The sequence below is a fragment of the Coregonus lavaretus genome, assembly GCF_964263955.1.
Source record: "Coregonus lavaretus genome assembly, chromosome: 40".
Classification (NCBI taxonomy): domain Eukaryota; kingdom Metazoa; phylum Chordata; class Actinopteri; order Salmoniformes; family Salmonidae; genus Coregonus; species Coregonus lavaretus.
This window is the reverse complement of record NC_140027.1, coordinates 12,623,128-12,638,317: the sequence shown is the minus strand read 5'-3', so window position 1 is coordinate 12,638,317 and position 15,190 is coordinate 12,623,128. Positions and strand designations below refer to the sequence as shown.

The following is a 15,190-nucleotide window of genomic DNA, read 5'->3' as shown; positions in this document are numbered from 1 at the left end:
TTTTTCTTCGGAATGAACAGGGGTCTTCTAGATCATCACAAATGTTAGCCACTGTAACAAAAAGAACAGACCATCATATTGCATTAGGCATACCTGTGTTGTGAATCCAAGCTATCTGCAGTACCATATCCATCATATGCAAGTCAGAGCAGTCTTCATTGTTTCTTTGAATAATTAATTAACTGACCTGATGGAAGTCGAGCTCTATGGAGCCACTGTCATGAGCATCAATCTTCTTAAAGACTCCTGTAAAAAATAGAGTAGTTATCAATTATTTACAGTAAAAACAAACACACAGGTTACAGCCCAAATGATGAATTCAGTGCCTAGTGTTAGATTTGCTTGATTTTATATAATTTTTAAACACTGTTTCTTCATTAGTTTTAAAATGACCACAAACTGGAGTTTGTGTTTCAGCCCAACAGCCACTTGGTTTGGAAGAGAACAAACGACATAATTTGGAGTGAAACAACAGGCTTTGGGTTATGATAGGGTAAAACAGATGTTCATAAGGCAACTGTAAGTTTAATTCCTCAAGAATAAATGGCTATATCATTAACTGAAATGATGACCATTGAACAACAGGAAATCTTATGGATTGGGATTTTGAGAAAGCCAACAATACTCACTGAACATCATATCCAGACGCATAAGGCAGGCCACAAAGTTATCAAAGTCGATGGTCATGTCTGGCTCAGCGTAGCGAGCTATGAGGATCTGAAAAATGCTGTTGTTCAAAGTGAAGCCTGAGGAAGGAAAAGAAGAGTTTCCTTGTTAGAAACTGAGCAGTGAAGCATTGAGTGCAATGACAGCCTGTGTACCTAAGACTTTCTTTCTGTTGCAAACACCTTCAGTTCAGCTCAATTCACCTTACTCCAAACTGCTTCAATGGGTTTTTCATCTGTTATGCACATACATTATTCACTTATATGACCAATAAGCTTAGGCCTTGCTCAACGACTCAGTTTCTGGAATTTGAACTCTATGGTTACTAGCACCAGTCCTTTTCCAAATCGGGTGCCTCATTACAATACTATTGATATTTGTCCTTTCCCCTATCTACTTCTACTTAACGGTGAACACTTTCACCAACCCATATATGTCAGATCTGCGAAATCTCCAAGGAAGCCAAAAAGATAGACTCAATTAAAAAGTAGTCACAGGATCAGAAAATGCCAAGAGACTCGCCTGCTTCTTTCAGGGCCATACGCATCTCTGGAGTACTCATGGTGCCTGAATTGTCCATGTCATTCTTCTTATAGATACCCTGTAGGAACAAATGGCACATATTACCCAATTCAATATTTTTTTGTTATAACATATGGTCATAACAATGACGTCAAATGCATTACTGCCAGGTTAAACATGGCATGCTCCACATTATCAGCATAGGTAAGTACTACATCCACTATTTCCAACTTAATGTAATGTGTAATTGTATACATTGTGCATTGTTCCTAAGTAGAATTTTGTTTGTTAGTTTATCTTTTAGTTTTGTTGTAAATGTTGAGTATCTTATGTTCCTTGTGAAGTACTAGTGTAAAAAAATATGAGCCATTATATTTGTCGTAAAAGATTGAACATATCTGTACTTTGTCGATTAGATTAAGATCACTTTATTGGTCAATTGAACACAAGGTCAGAAATTTGACTTCTGCTTTTAACCCAACCCCTCCGAAAGACACACATACATTCACATACAGGAAGCGATGCAGGGGGGCTGCCACACTGGGCGCCCAGGGAGCTGTTGTTATTAAGTGCCTTGCTAAAGGGCACACAATGGCATCTAGGATACCCTCTGGTTGCCAGCTCACTTCCAGCCAGATTTTTACCGTCGGACCCGGGATTGGAACTGGCAACCCTACCGTTGCTCGCCTCTCTAACTGCTCGGCTACCCGCCGCCGAAACGATGGCCATCTATTTGCAATAAATATGAGCGTATTACAGGGGTCAAGACCCTCCGCTTTTCTTTGTGTGACTAATCTAAGATATGCACCTCATCATTGTTTTTGGTTGAGCATGTTCTGTCATACCTGTGGCACCTGTTGTAGAAATTGCTGGGAACTACCAATAGAAAATAGCAATCAGGGCACCCACATCATGGTAGAAATTCAAACCCTTCTCGACACATATCTTACCAGGTACTTCTGCACTTTCTTCCACAGAGTAGCGAACTCCCCAAGGCCCAATTTTCCATTTCCACTGTCCTACTGTAGAGTTAAGATTCAAACTTTCAGTACGAGCACACCATATCGAATAATTGGTTGAACATGGAACATAAGGAAATTCGTACCACTGGCAAGCAGATGAAAGCATTACTTTAGTTAATGTGATATAAGTTAGGAGATTGACATACTATAGTGTAGATCAGAGGAGGCTGGTTGGAGGAGCTATAGGAGGATGGGCTCATTGTAATGGCTGGAATGGAATAAATGGAACGGTTTGAAACACAGCAAACATATGGAAACCACATTTAGAATGGGAATACTGACGGAAAGAAAGGATACATCCATGAGGTTGACCATGATTCTACAGGTTTCAAGACTGAAGCCATCTGTTTTGATATCAGTTCCTGCAAAACAACAAAAAGGACTATTGAGGGATATTCCAGAAAAGGGAGATTAATGAGTTAGCCAGCAAATGTTTGTCAGATCTTGAATCAACGCCGCTCCAGATAGAATTTTCAGCTCCAGAGACAGCTGAAACGATGACAATGAATCATCCACAAAAAACCTGCTTCATCACAGGTTAGCTCAACTCTATCCTGATTTTGTGGCTACACTCACATGTTCTCAACCAATCAAATCAAATGTCCTACCTCCTCCAAGAATCATGTGGATGAATTTGCTAGTTGTTTGTTGCACTGATACATTTGTACTAGGCCATCAATGAGTGTATCCTAAATAATACATGCTTGCATTTGCTTTATTCATCTTTCTGGAATAGCCTTCAGGTCCATCTGATGCTGTGTGCTTTCTAAGTAGGAGGAGTAACAGAGACCATCCCTGAACAGCAAACCTTGGACGATCCAATGTTCCCAACAACACTTTGTCACTCAAGTCAACCGTGCAACCGGGGTGAGCAACAGTTGACTAGATCTCAGGGCGGGTGAAATCACTTGTACAATGGGCTATCCAACACTGCATAGCTACATACACTTCAAATCTGCCTCAGATCCACAAAACAAAACTTTTGCTTACGTTTGGAGACAATCTTATTCATGAAGGTTTTCAGCTCTGCTGCAGAGATCTCCATGTCCTGAAGAAATAAAACAAAAGACAATACATATAAAATACTCAAGAACCCCAAAGAGAAACCTTTTCAAGATGAATGATGTTTAGGTTCACCCTCGAACATCCTTTGTAAGTGGACGAGGTGGTTATGAGGTTGTAATGCACTGATAAAAGGGTCAAAAGAATGATGTGTAAAAAAGAATGTACATCTCCTGCAAGCTTTGCAAACAAGCCTCGAAATTCTGCGTCGACGTCATCATCAGATACAGTCTCCTAAAAAATAAAATAGTTGATATTAGAACATAATTAGAATGTTTATGGATGTAAAGATATGAGAGCAATACTCACAATAAACCAAGAAACAGAATTCAAACTTTGTTTTACAGTACATAAACGAATAGATATTTACTAGAAATGGCATGGTAAAATGGTAATTACATAGTAATAACCTATGAAGAACATGTTTGTTTCTTTGGGATTCTTCTTAACAAGGACGACTAGGCACTATTCATTATTGTGTTAAGTATCAGAAAGTACCTTAAGCATTGGTACTACCCAATTTCCTAGTAAATACCAGGTAAATACTAGTGGAAACAATACCATACAATTAAGTGAAACCAAGGCAGTCTGTGCACTACTCACATCATCTAAGTCTGCCTTGACAGGATCGTCACATGGTCTAGATAGCACAACATAAAACAAAACAAAAATGTTATATCTTAGCAGGCAGTAACAAGTCAGACTATCAACACATTACATTTCAGAGGTAATTGTGTGTGCAGGAGTAATTTAACCATTTACTGAATCGGCCCTTGGCCCTGAAAATGGATGAAACCTGAACAAAGGTGAGAGCATTACCGAGTCTCAGTCTGCTTCTCTGAGAAAACGCGGAGGCAGAAGTCGCCATTTAGGTGTGGCTCGAAGGTGGAGGGCACAATGAGGTACTCCCCGGGGGGCATTTTGAAGCGGGTGCTAACCTCTCGACGGTTGACGAAGGTCTCAGACCGGGCCTTCTGAGCATGTGTCAGGAAATAATTATTGTCCAGGTGAATCTCTCTCTGGCCATGAAACTGACAGGAGAATGAACCAAATCAGGGAAAGATGCAGGGTGTGTTTTAAGAAACAAACAAAAAAAATGCAGTCATAAAGGTTATTTAAAGTACGGAACAGGTGTTGGAACCAACATTATTTTCCAATTGTTTCGTTCTGAACAGAAACAATTTTTTTGTTCCATTCTGCTGTTCCCACCAGCAAAATAAAGTTCTGAACCGGTTCGAACCAAAAAGCAGTAACAGTTTATATCGTTCCTTTCTGTTCCTTTTTAAACCTCTGAAAAAAGTTTTACGTTCAGCTCGAAATTACATGATTTTACCAATGGATAAAGCAGCTTGCTATGGAGCGGGCAAGCTATGTAGATGCATTGGACAGACAAGTGTAATGCAGGGTGCGACATGCGACTGAAATTTTGCGGGTGAGGAGCGCTGGGCATCTTGTTGGTATGACATGCATTATCTGAATTAGGCCAACAGAATTATACCTACGGAGGAGCAGCTTCTATGAAGGAGCTTTGAATGTCTTTGTACTTCAGAGAGTTTTGGCTTAACTATAACGTTCGACCAGAGCTAGCCCTTGATCATAATTCTCAGTTCCATTACATTACACATAATGCCGCCTAGAGTTTTCAAGAGCTAGACCAGAGCTAGCTAACAGGCTAGCTAGCTAACAAGCTTGTGTATGCAGAGCGGCACTATAATTAAAATAAAAACACGTCTTACCTTTTTGTAGTTAATAAATCCAATGTGAAACGTGATAACTATAGTATCCTTATCTAGCATTGAAAAAGTTCATCCATTGTTCTCCAATAAAAAATCTCTCTCCATAATTTCTGAATCACGCCTGTAACGTCAGTAGCTACAGTAGACTATGCATGCTTCGGAGGGAGGGGCAGGTAGCCTAAACACACACACTGGCAAAGATTTTCAGCTGGCAGGCAGGCAGACAGTGGAATACGTTTCTGAGTGACAGTGAAGGATTTGCATAGGTGCTTTGTTGCATGTTTTTGTGGGACTGGAAAAAAATGCCTGGAACGTAAAAATAACATTGTTAACCGGTTCCCATGCTTTTAAAATAACGGTTCTGTTCCGTAACAGTAGAGCTCACTTTCATTCTCGGTTCTGGTTCTGTTCTTCGAAATTGTTTATTATTTTCCAGTTTTTGGTTCTGTTCCCTGAACCGGTTCCAACCCCTGGTACGGAATACAGTAAAAGGAGGGTACTGTAGCATATGTAAACATACATAGCAGACCTTTGTTGACTTTTGGTCATTACACACTGCATTACATTTACATTTTAGTCATTTAGCAGACGCTCTTATCCAGAGCGACTTACAGTTAGCACATACATTATTTTATCGAACCCACAACCCTGGCGTTGCAAACGCCATGCTCTACCAACTGAGCTACATCCCCTGCCGGCCATTCCCTCCCCTACCCTGGACGACGCTGGGCCAATTGTGCGCCGCCCCATGGGTCTCCCGGTCGCGGCCGGCTACGACAGAGCCTGGATTCGAACCAGGATCTCTAGTGGCACAGCTAGCACTGCGATGCAGTGCCTTAGACCACTGTGCCACTCGTCGCTTTGGTTAATCCCTCACCTGTGGTGGAACCTAAAACAAAAGAAAAAAACTATATTTTCACCTCATATCAACTCATTTGTCTTCTGCAAACATCTGTTAATGTGATGCAATTATAATGCATTGTAAGAATTCTGATATGCATGTATGAGCCCCTTATATAGTCTTAGAATCATCTCATAATGACAATGAAATCCTGACTAAATAACAGCTATTTTCAGTCAGTTGGAAAATTGCAGCATCGAAATAAACAGTTATCCAAATATATAAATCGGCCAACGCCAAAAACAAAACATTTAAATACATTTGACAAAATCGGCCAATGCCAACAGAGCATGTCAGACTCCTTTGAGATTTGAACACCTTGACTATCTAGTTCAATTCGTCCAAATTGTACAAGGAGTATGGGGTAAGTGGAATGTTTTGTGAAACTGCTTTGCCCGCTAAAACCTACCGCCTTTTCTCGAGACACCGCAGGGGGTTGAGAAAGACCTTCCTCACCTCATAGATGGCGAAGCCAATGGTGTGCATGTCCTCGCCTACTTTCCTCAGCCGGCGCCGGTTCTTCTGGATCAGGCCCACCACGAAGCTGCAGCCCACCTCGTTATCGTCAGGGTCATCGTCCGCCTCATCCAGCCTGATCACAAATTGGGGGTTCATCCAGAAGGTGTCTGGAGTTGGGAGGGAGGTAATGGAATAATCTGAAGTGTCTTGGATTTTTTAAAGCATGAAATAGTGTGAGTTTACTTGGAAAGTATTTTGTTTGAGGAGTGTTAAGCTGAATGAGGTTGAATACAACAGTACACCCAGCAAACCAAGAACATTCCCAGCCAACATTAGCTAACATTCCAATTATTACGTTTTAATTAGGTTTTAAACAAACATTAGTCTACTTTCAAATATCCTTGGAATGTTGTGCTAATATTCAATAAAATGTTGTGCACAGCATTTGTAACAGCTACCACTGATTCCACTAAACAAAGACACTGCGTAAACATTGCCAGCTTTGTAAACATTGCTATGAATTGAATATAATTCCAGCTTTTGTACTGGCTTTTGCACTATTGATGAATATCAAATAGGTTCCATTGAAATGAATGGTTCTCTGTTCTCTATGTGAAAGTATAGAGACGAATATGGTCACTTTTGAAGACTTTAGCAATTGTACTCACGGGCGTGGTTCCTGCACCCCCCAGCAGTGGAACCCTTCCTCCAGCTACCATCATAGTTACACACGCTCCAGTGCTTCACAGAGTCATCCGTTAGCGTATCTGGGGTCAGAGTGCAAATCTCTATGCGCGAGTAATGCCGCAGGAACTCTGTAAATGACATCCTGCACATGGGCAAGAATAGGTGGAATCCTTAGCTGATACAGTTGATCGATTAAAGGGGACAGATACACTTTAAAGGTAGGTGCATTTTGTAACTTTCTTTTCATTTTCATTTCAGGTACTATGAAAACATTTGGGCAAGAAGCGTAACAAAAAAACGAAACAGAAAAATGTAAGCGTAACAAAAAAACACCAACATTTGCTACAACCCACCCTTCAGTTTAGAAACAAGAACAGGGGCAGCACTTTTGACTGGAAATTACAGAATGCACCTTTCAATGGTCATAACATAAAACCTTTTCAGGCACAATAGTTACTGTTACGTGAACGCATATGACATAACAGGTGTCTAAGGCTTTGGCTACAGCTAGAATCTTTTGCCTAAAAGAGTTCTTAAGGCTTTGGCTAGATCTAGCAATTTTAGCCTAAGTTTAGCGGACATGAGTCGGGCTCATAGTCTTGTGATGAGGTAGCAAGTCACCTGCAAGTGACTTCAAAATCAATGTCACTGGCCCAAGAGGACATTTCCTCTTGTTCTAGGTCAAGACGTTGGTTTCTCCTGTGAGAGACCAGGGTTCACATCGCGCGCGTGACATAAGGGCGACATTTTCGTAGTGCAAAACCATTGTGCAAGTTCAGAAATTAGCATAAACCTTAATATAATTTGGCAGCGTGATTTATTTGGAAACTCTTCTTCAAGAATAAGCGTTAAAAGGAGGCGGTTATCTAAACTATAGTATTCATCGCCTTATAACACACATTGTTGAAAAGTTTGCTACTTGGCATTTGGTGACATAAGTATGAAAAATGTATGCACTCACTAACTGTAAGTCGCTCTGGATAAGAGCATCTGCTAAATGACTAAAATGTAAATAAGATATGTAATGTTTATGACATTATTATGACACTGTTGTGGGGAGCAGCTCAGTGTGTTACCCAAATGTGTTAGCATCAGACACATGGTTATCAACTCTAAATAACTAAAATTGTTGTACCAGAATTCTCCATCATCAGCTTTGACATTCTGGCACTCTGAATCATCCACGGAGTTCCACTCGGAGGAGCTGCAAGGAGGGCAAAGCAGTGAAAGGTCATTTTACTATAAGGTACAATGAGCATTCATTTCTCTGAGCTATTGTTCTGATAAAGGCACACCTGTCACTCCAAGCCCCTGTCCACTCCACTTGACCCCAAGGGTTACGTATTCTGATCAGCTTCTCCTTACAGCCACGATAGGTCACCTTAAACACACGCACAACTTACACATAATTACCCTCATGGACCCATGTGGGTGGTGGAATGACACTTTACATTAAGTCACCCTTCTGCCATAACCAGAATGTTTATAGTTAGCAGAATGTAACTATTTATCTTTTTTTTATTCTACAGTGACCAAAATGTTAAAAATTCCACGCATCTACACAATCTACTTTCATTTTGGAAGGCTTTCGTTTTTTTTCTCACCTCAACAGCCCCTGTTAGGGAGTAGGCATGCCCTTTCACCAGCTTCTGTTGTGTGACTGCCTCCGAATCAGCGGCACTGGTTATCTGCACCAACACAGGAAAACTGGGATTTGACCAAAGAATTGTAGTGGTGTGAGAAAAAACTTGGAATGAACTCGGAACTGAATTGTTATACAAGACCTAGATGTTCATACTGTATATATTTTAAACTTCAACACGACCTGGTTACTTCCTACCAAAATACTTTTTCCTTGCCACTGACACGCCTGTTTGGTCTTTTGTCTTTTAGGCTTAGGTCTAGGTTACTGTTATTAAGCATTTTGTAACAAATGTGTTTAAAAAAGCACTGCAGAATTTGATTGATTGATTGATCTGTTTATGTTACACATTTTCCCCTTTCTACTCTACCTCTCGTAATGTATTTCACACATCCATTTTCCATTTCTAAAGGCACACACTGTGCAAAGAAAACCTGTATAACAAACACACTATCCAACAGGATAACTTGAAACATATATTTTAACGATGTCTATGGTGACAACTGTGCTGTTAAAATAAACAGCGTGAAAAGGACCGACAAGAGAGCCTTACGTCAATGGAGCAGCCAAGCAGAGCCCCTGACTCGATTGCCTTCTTAATAATCTGGAACATGTTCGAAGGGGGTTGCCTCAGGTCGTAGTTCTCTGCAATGCCCCCAGTGAAGTCCTCAAAGCCCTCAGTGGTGGAGCCCCCAGACAAGGCCTCGTAGCAGCCATTCACCCTGTGGGCAAGACAGAAAGACTGTGAAATTAAAAAGACTAGATCACACAGATGTTTAAAATAGGTCACACAATATTTTCCCTACAGTGCCTAAAGAAAGTATCGTATTCCTAGCATTTGCCATGCAATATTTGCGTTCTGTCCGCATAGATTTTTGACTGCTACACTGGCAGTTTATCATTAAGTGCAAGGAATATAGACTCACTTGGCGTAGGCCTTCTCCAGCAGTGCACTCCAGAACTCTGAGCCCTCAGCTGAGTGAACAAACAGCAGCTCTCCATCTTTTGTGGGCAGCCTGTCATCAATGACAACATCCACCCACTCCCCAAACTGCCAAAACTGTGTAATGGGAGGGAGAGAAATTAATCAATACAATTTCGTACCTTAATTAGTCAGTTTAGATGTGTATTTTCAAACCTATGGATTTAAATGTTTAAAAACGTGTAGCATATTTTGATTACAGTAAAAGGTACACATTGTTACCTATTTGTATTTTGGGTGAGTACACATTGATTACAAATTCTACCAAACAAAAGCCCAACATTTGTTCACTTTCTTCACTTTCATTTTACCTGAAAGTGAAAAATTCCAGCGTAACTTTCCCCAAAGCTCTGTCCAATGGGGACCACTCTAGCCATGACATCTTCATTGAGTGTCAAAGAGGCAATGGCAGCCAAAAGCCAACAGTCACCTAAATAAAAAATTAAACAAAGAACAGGATCTAAGTTTGTATATTTGGGTTATTTATATAGATGAAGGTTGTGTACTTTTTGGGAATATATGTATTATCATGTTTACCACAAGCAGTGAGTGCACCAAGGTATTGCCCAATGCAAACAAGAGTGCATTGTGACATGTGGCAACACACTGGAAGGATATGTCTGTAGCTGTCACGTTCGTTGATGAACGGGTCAGACCAAGGCGCAGCGTGATATGTTTATTATACCGAATAAACACAACGACAAACTAAACGAAACGTGACGTCCAAGGTAGACAAACAACATACCTTACACGGAACAAGATCCCACAACCCACTAGTGCCAATAGGCTGCCTAAGTATGGTCCCCAATCAGAGACAACGAGCGACAGCTGCCTCTGATTGGGAACCACACCGGCCAACATAGATCTAGACATACTAGATCCAAACATAGAAAATACAACATAGAAAATCACACCCTGACTCAACAAATAAGAGTCCCCAGAGTCAGGGCGTGACAGTAGCTAATCTCCTCTCATATACTCTAGGTTTGAATGGGGACAGGGAACAATAAACAGATCTGGTAAGTCCACCCAGACAACAGCGAAAAGCCAACAGTCACTTGACAATAAAATAACTGATTCTAAGTGGTTTAACTAGTTGATATCTATTATATTTTCAATGCAGTTGTGACATCTGCAATGGTAGGCTAAACATTAACTGGAGACAAACATTTCTGTAAACTAGCGTCCTATCATAACGTTTGTTATGAGGACATAGGCCATTGAGTTAAATGTTCAAGTTAAGTCAACTGAGGAAATCAAATTAACAAAACTAGGTAACAAAATATTAGTTATATTATACCGTTTTTCTCAATCACGTGCAAGCGTTTTTTTCCGGAACTGTGGCCAAACGTACCTATTACAGAACAACAATGATCAAATACCCAAATTAATTTGCCAAACTTCAGATCACTTTCTTGTCTTTGTATCTGGATTGCATATCTTAGATGCCCCTTTGCAAAACTATAAATACAAAATTCGGTAACACTTTACTTGACACCTAGCGTCATAACACATTATGATAGGGTCATAACCATGACATAATATGTCATAACAGCTGACATAACTTGTCATAACCTGTGATAATATGGTGATAACACTGTCATGACCCATTTATTTACACCTGTTGTGACATACACTACCGGTCAAAAGTTTTAGAACACCTACTCATTCAAGGGTTTTTTCTTTATTTTTACTATTTTCTACATTGTAGAATAATAGTGAAAACATCAAAACTATGAAATAACACATATGGAATCATGTAGTAACCAAAAAAGTGTTAAACAAATCTAAATGTATTTTATATTTGAGATTCTTCAAATAGCCACCCTTTGCCTTGATGACGCTTTGCACACTCTTGGCATTCTCTCAACCAGCTTTGATGTCTTCACTATTATTCTACAATGTAGAAAATAGTCAAAATAAAGAAAAACCCTTGAATGAGTAGGTATTCTAAAACTTTTGACCGGTAGTGTATATTGCGTTATTCTATGGCTGGTTATGACACCTACATTCCAATGTGTTTTTTCCCTGCCAAGAAGTTTCCTTTCGATTGAAAGTTTGTTTCTTAAATCCTGTGTTGTTGTTGTATTGAATTGTTTACAGTCATGTTTTTAAATTGTATGACACTGTCAAGAAGCAGTTTGACCATCCTGTGTCACTTTGCTTGGACTAAGAATATACACTTTATGACACTGTCAAGCAGCATTATGACCATCAGAATCATATAAGCCAGAAAGGCCTATTACATACACACCCTTATGTCAGTCATCAGTCAAAAAGAGGGTGTCTTGTCCTGTTCCTGAAATCTGCTCCTGCATTCATCAGCAACAGAGAATTGGGGTAGGTACATCTCTGACATCAATGTGTGAGCAATTATAATGATAATTCAATATGGTCAATTTCAGAAAATTGTATATAACATAAAAATACTGTTGACAAATAGGCTATGGTGTAATGGAATGTTCTGCCTTGTGGTGTAGGGCTTATGCAGTGCATGAAGTTGACGTTTTAAGACATGAGTGTAGGGGCTGTACTAGTCCAATTTGCGTTTTGATGCACTGGGGGCTTTTTCCAAAGGCAGTTTTCCCATAAAAATTGCTTTGCAGTGGAGCCTACAAGAGTGTAACATAACTTACCTAAAGCTCCTTGACAGATATCTGTTCTGGTGGCTCCTCCAACAATGAACTCTGGTCTTGAGCACAACTCCTGAGGATATTATGTCACATTTAACCATGCATTAACCACAATAGCAGAAAAACAAACAAAGCCTACAGTATTTTCTATGCTTAGGATATCTCATATAAAAGCAAAGGGAAAATTGATAAATCTAGTAAAATTGTCAAATGGTATATTAAGACATTCACAATCTACATAGCATATGAAATATTGTTATGCCGTCGCAAATGCCAAATTCTTTACAATCATTGAAGTGCATAAATCAATGTTTAGCTTGGTTTTATCATGGCCTCTTGTGGACAAATCTCTGCAGCATGAAAAGGCTATTGACGCAGTTGAGTTCGTTTGCGTCAAAAGCCCCTCTACTGAATATTTTAGAAAATACTCGCAGAATAGGCTATAGGCAAAATGATGCACGGGGTAGTTTAAAACGCACGGGGCAACAATACGAACGGAGTAAATATGATGGGAAATAGGAAATCCCTATATATTATAATGTTTCAAATAAACATTTCTAAATAAACTAAAGCATATAACATTAATGGGTGGAAAAATAGACTTACTCCTGGTCTTTTCCATTGCACTGCTTTAGTTTTGTACAAGCTTGGTCCAAGTTCATTAAAGCCCAAAGACTCGGGTGCGGCTGGGAAAGTTGGATCCGAGAATAGCCCTCCTCGACTTAAACATTGCGCCCTAAGCGCTTCAAAATCCTGATTGAGATATTTTACGGCATTGGCATTGGTGCCAAATCCTGCAGCCAATGCCCGCTTTTTGGCTAGGTTAGACGCCATTCTATACTTTTTCAGTTAGATGCTGTACAACGTCGCTATCACCTAAAATGTACAGATGTTTCAGTCCCATAGAAAGTTTTGTTGTGACTCTCCGCCCAAAACTTTTACAGGCGTGGCTTGTCAGAAGCAAATGAATGAGTGTTTTCTCAACATCTCTTACGGAAAAAGAAAGGGATCAATCTAAAATCTCCATACAATGTTCACATCTTTAATTGCACATTAACACATATTTTAAAATAAATAATCTCAATGCACGTGGATTAACAATTTAGCTCCAAGTTCCCAAAATCAAACTGCATCAGAGATCTCTACCATTCACTGGGCATTTAATATTAATTGAACGTTCTCTGTAGTGTAGCCAACACTGATAGACTTTCCATTAACAAAGTAAACTAATAATAGTCTAGGCTAATAGTAACTAGTCTACTTTGCATAATAGGGGTCCCTTTGAAGGACCATCAATGTCCACACACACAGCACTCCTCTTTTTCTGTATGTCAGCTACAATTACCCCCTGGGAACTAATACAGGTCATTGAATTGAATGTGTTCCTCAACAATGCTGAGACATCTTAGCCCAATACATTTACATTTTTTGTCATTTATCAGACGCTCTTATCTAGAGCGACTTACAGGAGCAATTAGTGTTAAGTGCCTTGCTCAAGGGCACATCGACAGATTTTTCACCTAGTCGGCTCTGGGATTAGAACCAGCGACCTTTCGGTTACTGGCACAACGCTCTTACCAACTAAGCTACCTGCCGCCCTCTAGGCTAATACCTGTATGGTGCAGGCAACAGATGCCACACCTCCACCTCTGTCTTTATAGACTGCAGGTGAATTGACTCCACCCCTTCACACCTATCTCCCCAGTCCCAAAAGCCTTTTACTATACACACAGGAGCACCTACAGCACAGTTCACAGTCACAGTCACATACTGCAGCCATCTGAGTTCACAGCACCATGTCCAGTATAGCTAACCACTTGGCCAGGAGGAAAGCTAGGGAGGAAGGTGAATAATAAATAAGTCATTTAGCAGACGCTCTTATCCAGAGCGACTTACAGGAGCAATTAGGGTTAAGTGCCTTGCTCAAGGGCACATCAACAGATTTTTCACCTAGTCGGCTCTGGGATTAGAACCAGCGACCTTTCGGTTACTGGCACAACGCTCTTAACCACTAAGCTGCCTGCCGCCCCAGGGCAGCAACGACAAGGCCATCCCCTTTAACAAGCAAGACTTCCAGAGCCTGAGGAGAGAGTGTCTGGAGAGCCGGAAACTTTTCAGTGACCCATCCTTCCCTGCTGATTGGAACTCTCTTGGGTACAATGAGTTGGGTCGCTACTCCTCAAAAACCCGGGGCGTGGAGTGGAAAAGACCAACGGTAAGGACTTTGTCTCAGTACAAGGAGGATAGCTGAAGGAGGTATATCTACAAGGATTTGGCAGACAATTCACGTCTCACAGGATAGTAGCCATTTCTGTTTTAGTAGTTTGTTAGATGTGCAGCAACAAAGAGGCACTTATCAATCTGATTCTTGCTTTGGTTCTTGTTGCAATTTCATCAAGATATATGTATCGAGCTCACAACATGTCTTTTGGATGAATAACTTGTTCAGGCTTTTGTTTTACTTTGTTTTAGAAGGCCCCATTGTTTTCCCTTCTCTTACTTTCTGTGTCCTTATTTAATATTCTGTGTATTGGGATTGTTCAGGATTTGTTTACAAAAATACATGGATGGACAACATCTTCTTACCACAATTGACAGATTAAAATGAAATTGTAAGGTGGAACAATTAACACCCCAACCCCCCCTCCTCCCAAATAACTTTTGTGTCCATGTCACCAGGGTAACCTCCTCATGGCTCAAGTTTCTATGTTATGCCCCAATGACTTATTTTCACAGACAGGTGGAATATATTCAGGCATAAATAGGCTTAATTAGTCAATAACTGAAAATGTGATTTCTTCATCATTGATTGCCATTGGGTGACATTTCTCTAGTCTGTCTCAAACCTCTTGATTGAAGATTAACCATAGTGCAGATA

General features: G+C 40.2%; 1 protein-coding gene across 1 annotated transcript; it reads right to left on the bottom strand.

The window, feature by feature from the left end:
• On the bottom strand, positions 1-13,146 carry LOC311113778 (calpain-2 catalytic subunit-like; the record flags this gene model as incomplete). The annotated part of the gene is made up of 21 exons (XM_084157089.1): positions 1-51; positions 188-246; positions 630-746; positions 1,189-1,267; positions 2,139-2,207; positions 2,508-2,572; positions 3,201-3,258; positions 3,441-3,506; positions 3,876-3,912; positions 4,092-4,303; positions 5,886-5,897; positions 6,366-6,535; positions 7,037-7,197; positions 8,191-8,259; positions 8,351-8,436; positions 8,660-8,743; positions 9,251-9,419; positions 9,624-9,757; positions 9,991-10,109; positions 12,316-12,385; positions 12,919-13,146. The coding sequence occupies 21 exons, from the start codon at positions 13,144-13,146 to the stop codon at positions 28-30; spliced, it is 2,088 nt and encodes a 695-aa protein (XP_084013215.1). The 3' UTR covers positions 1-27.
• Between the last annotated feature and the right edge of the window lie 2,044 nt (positions 13,147-15,190).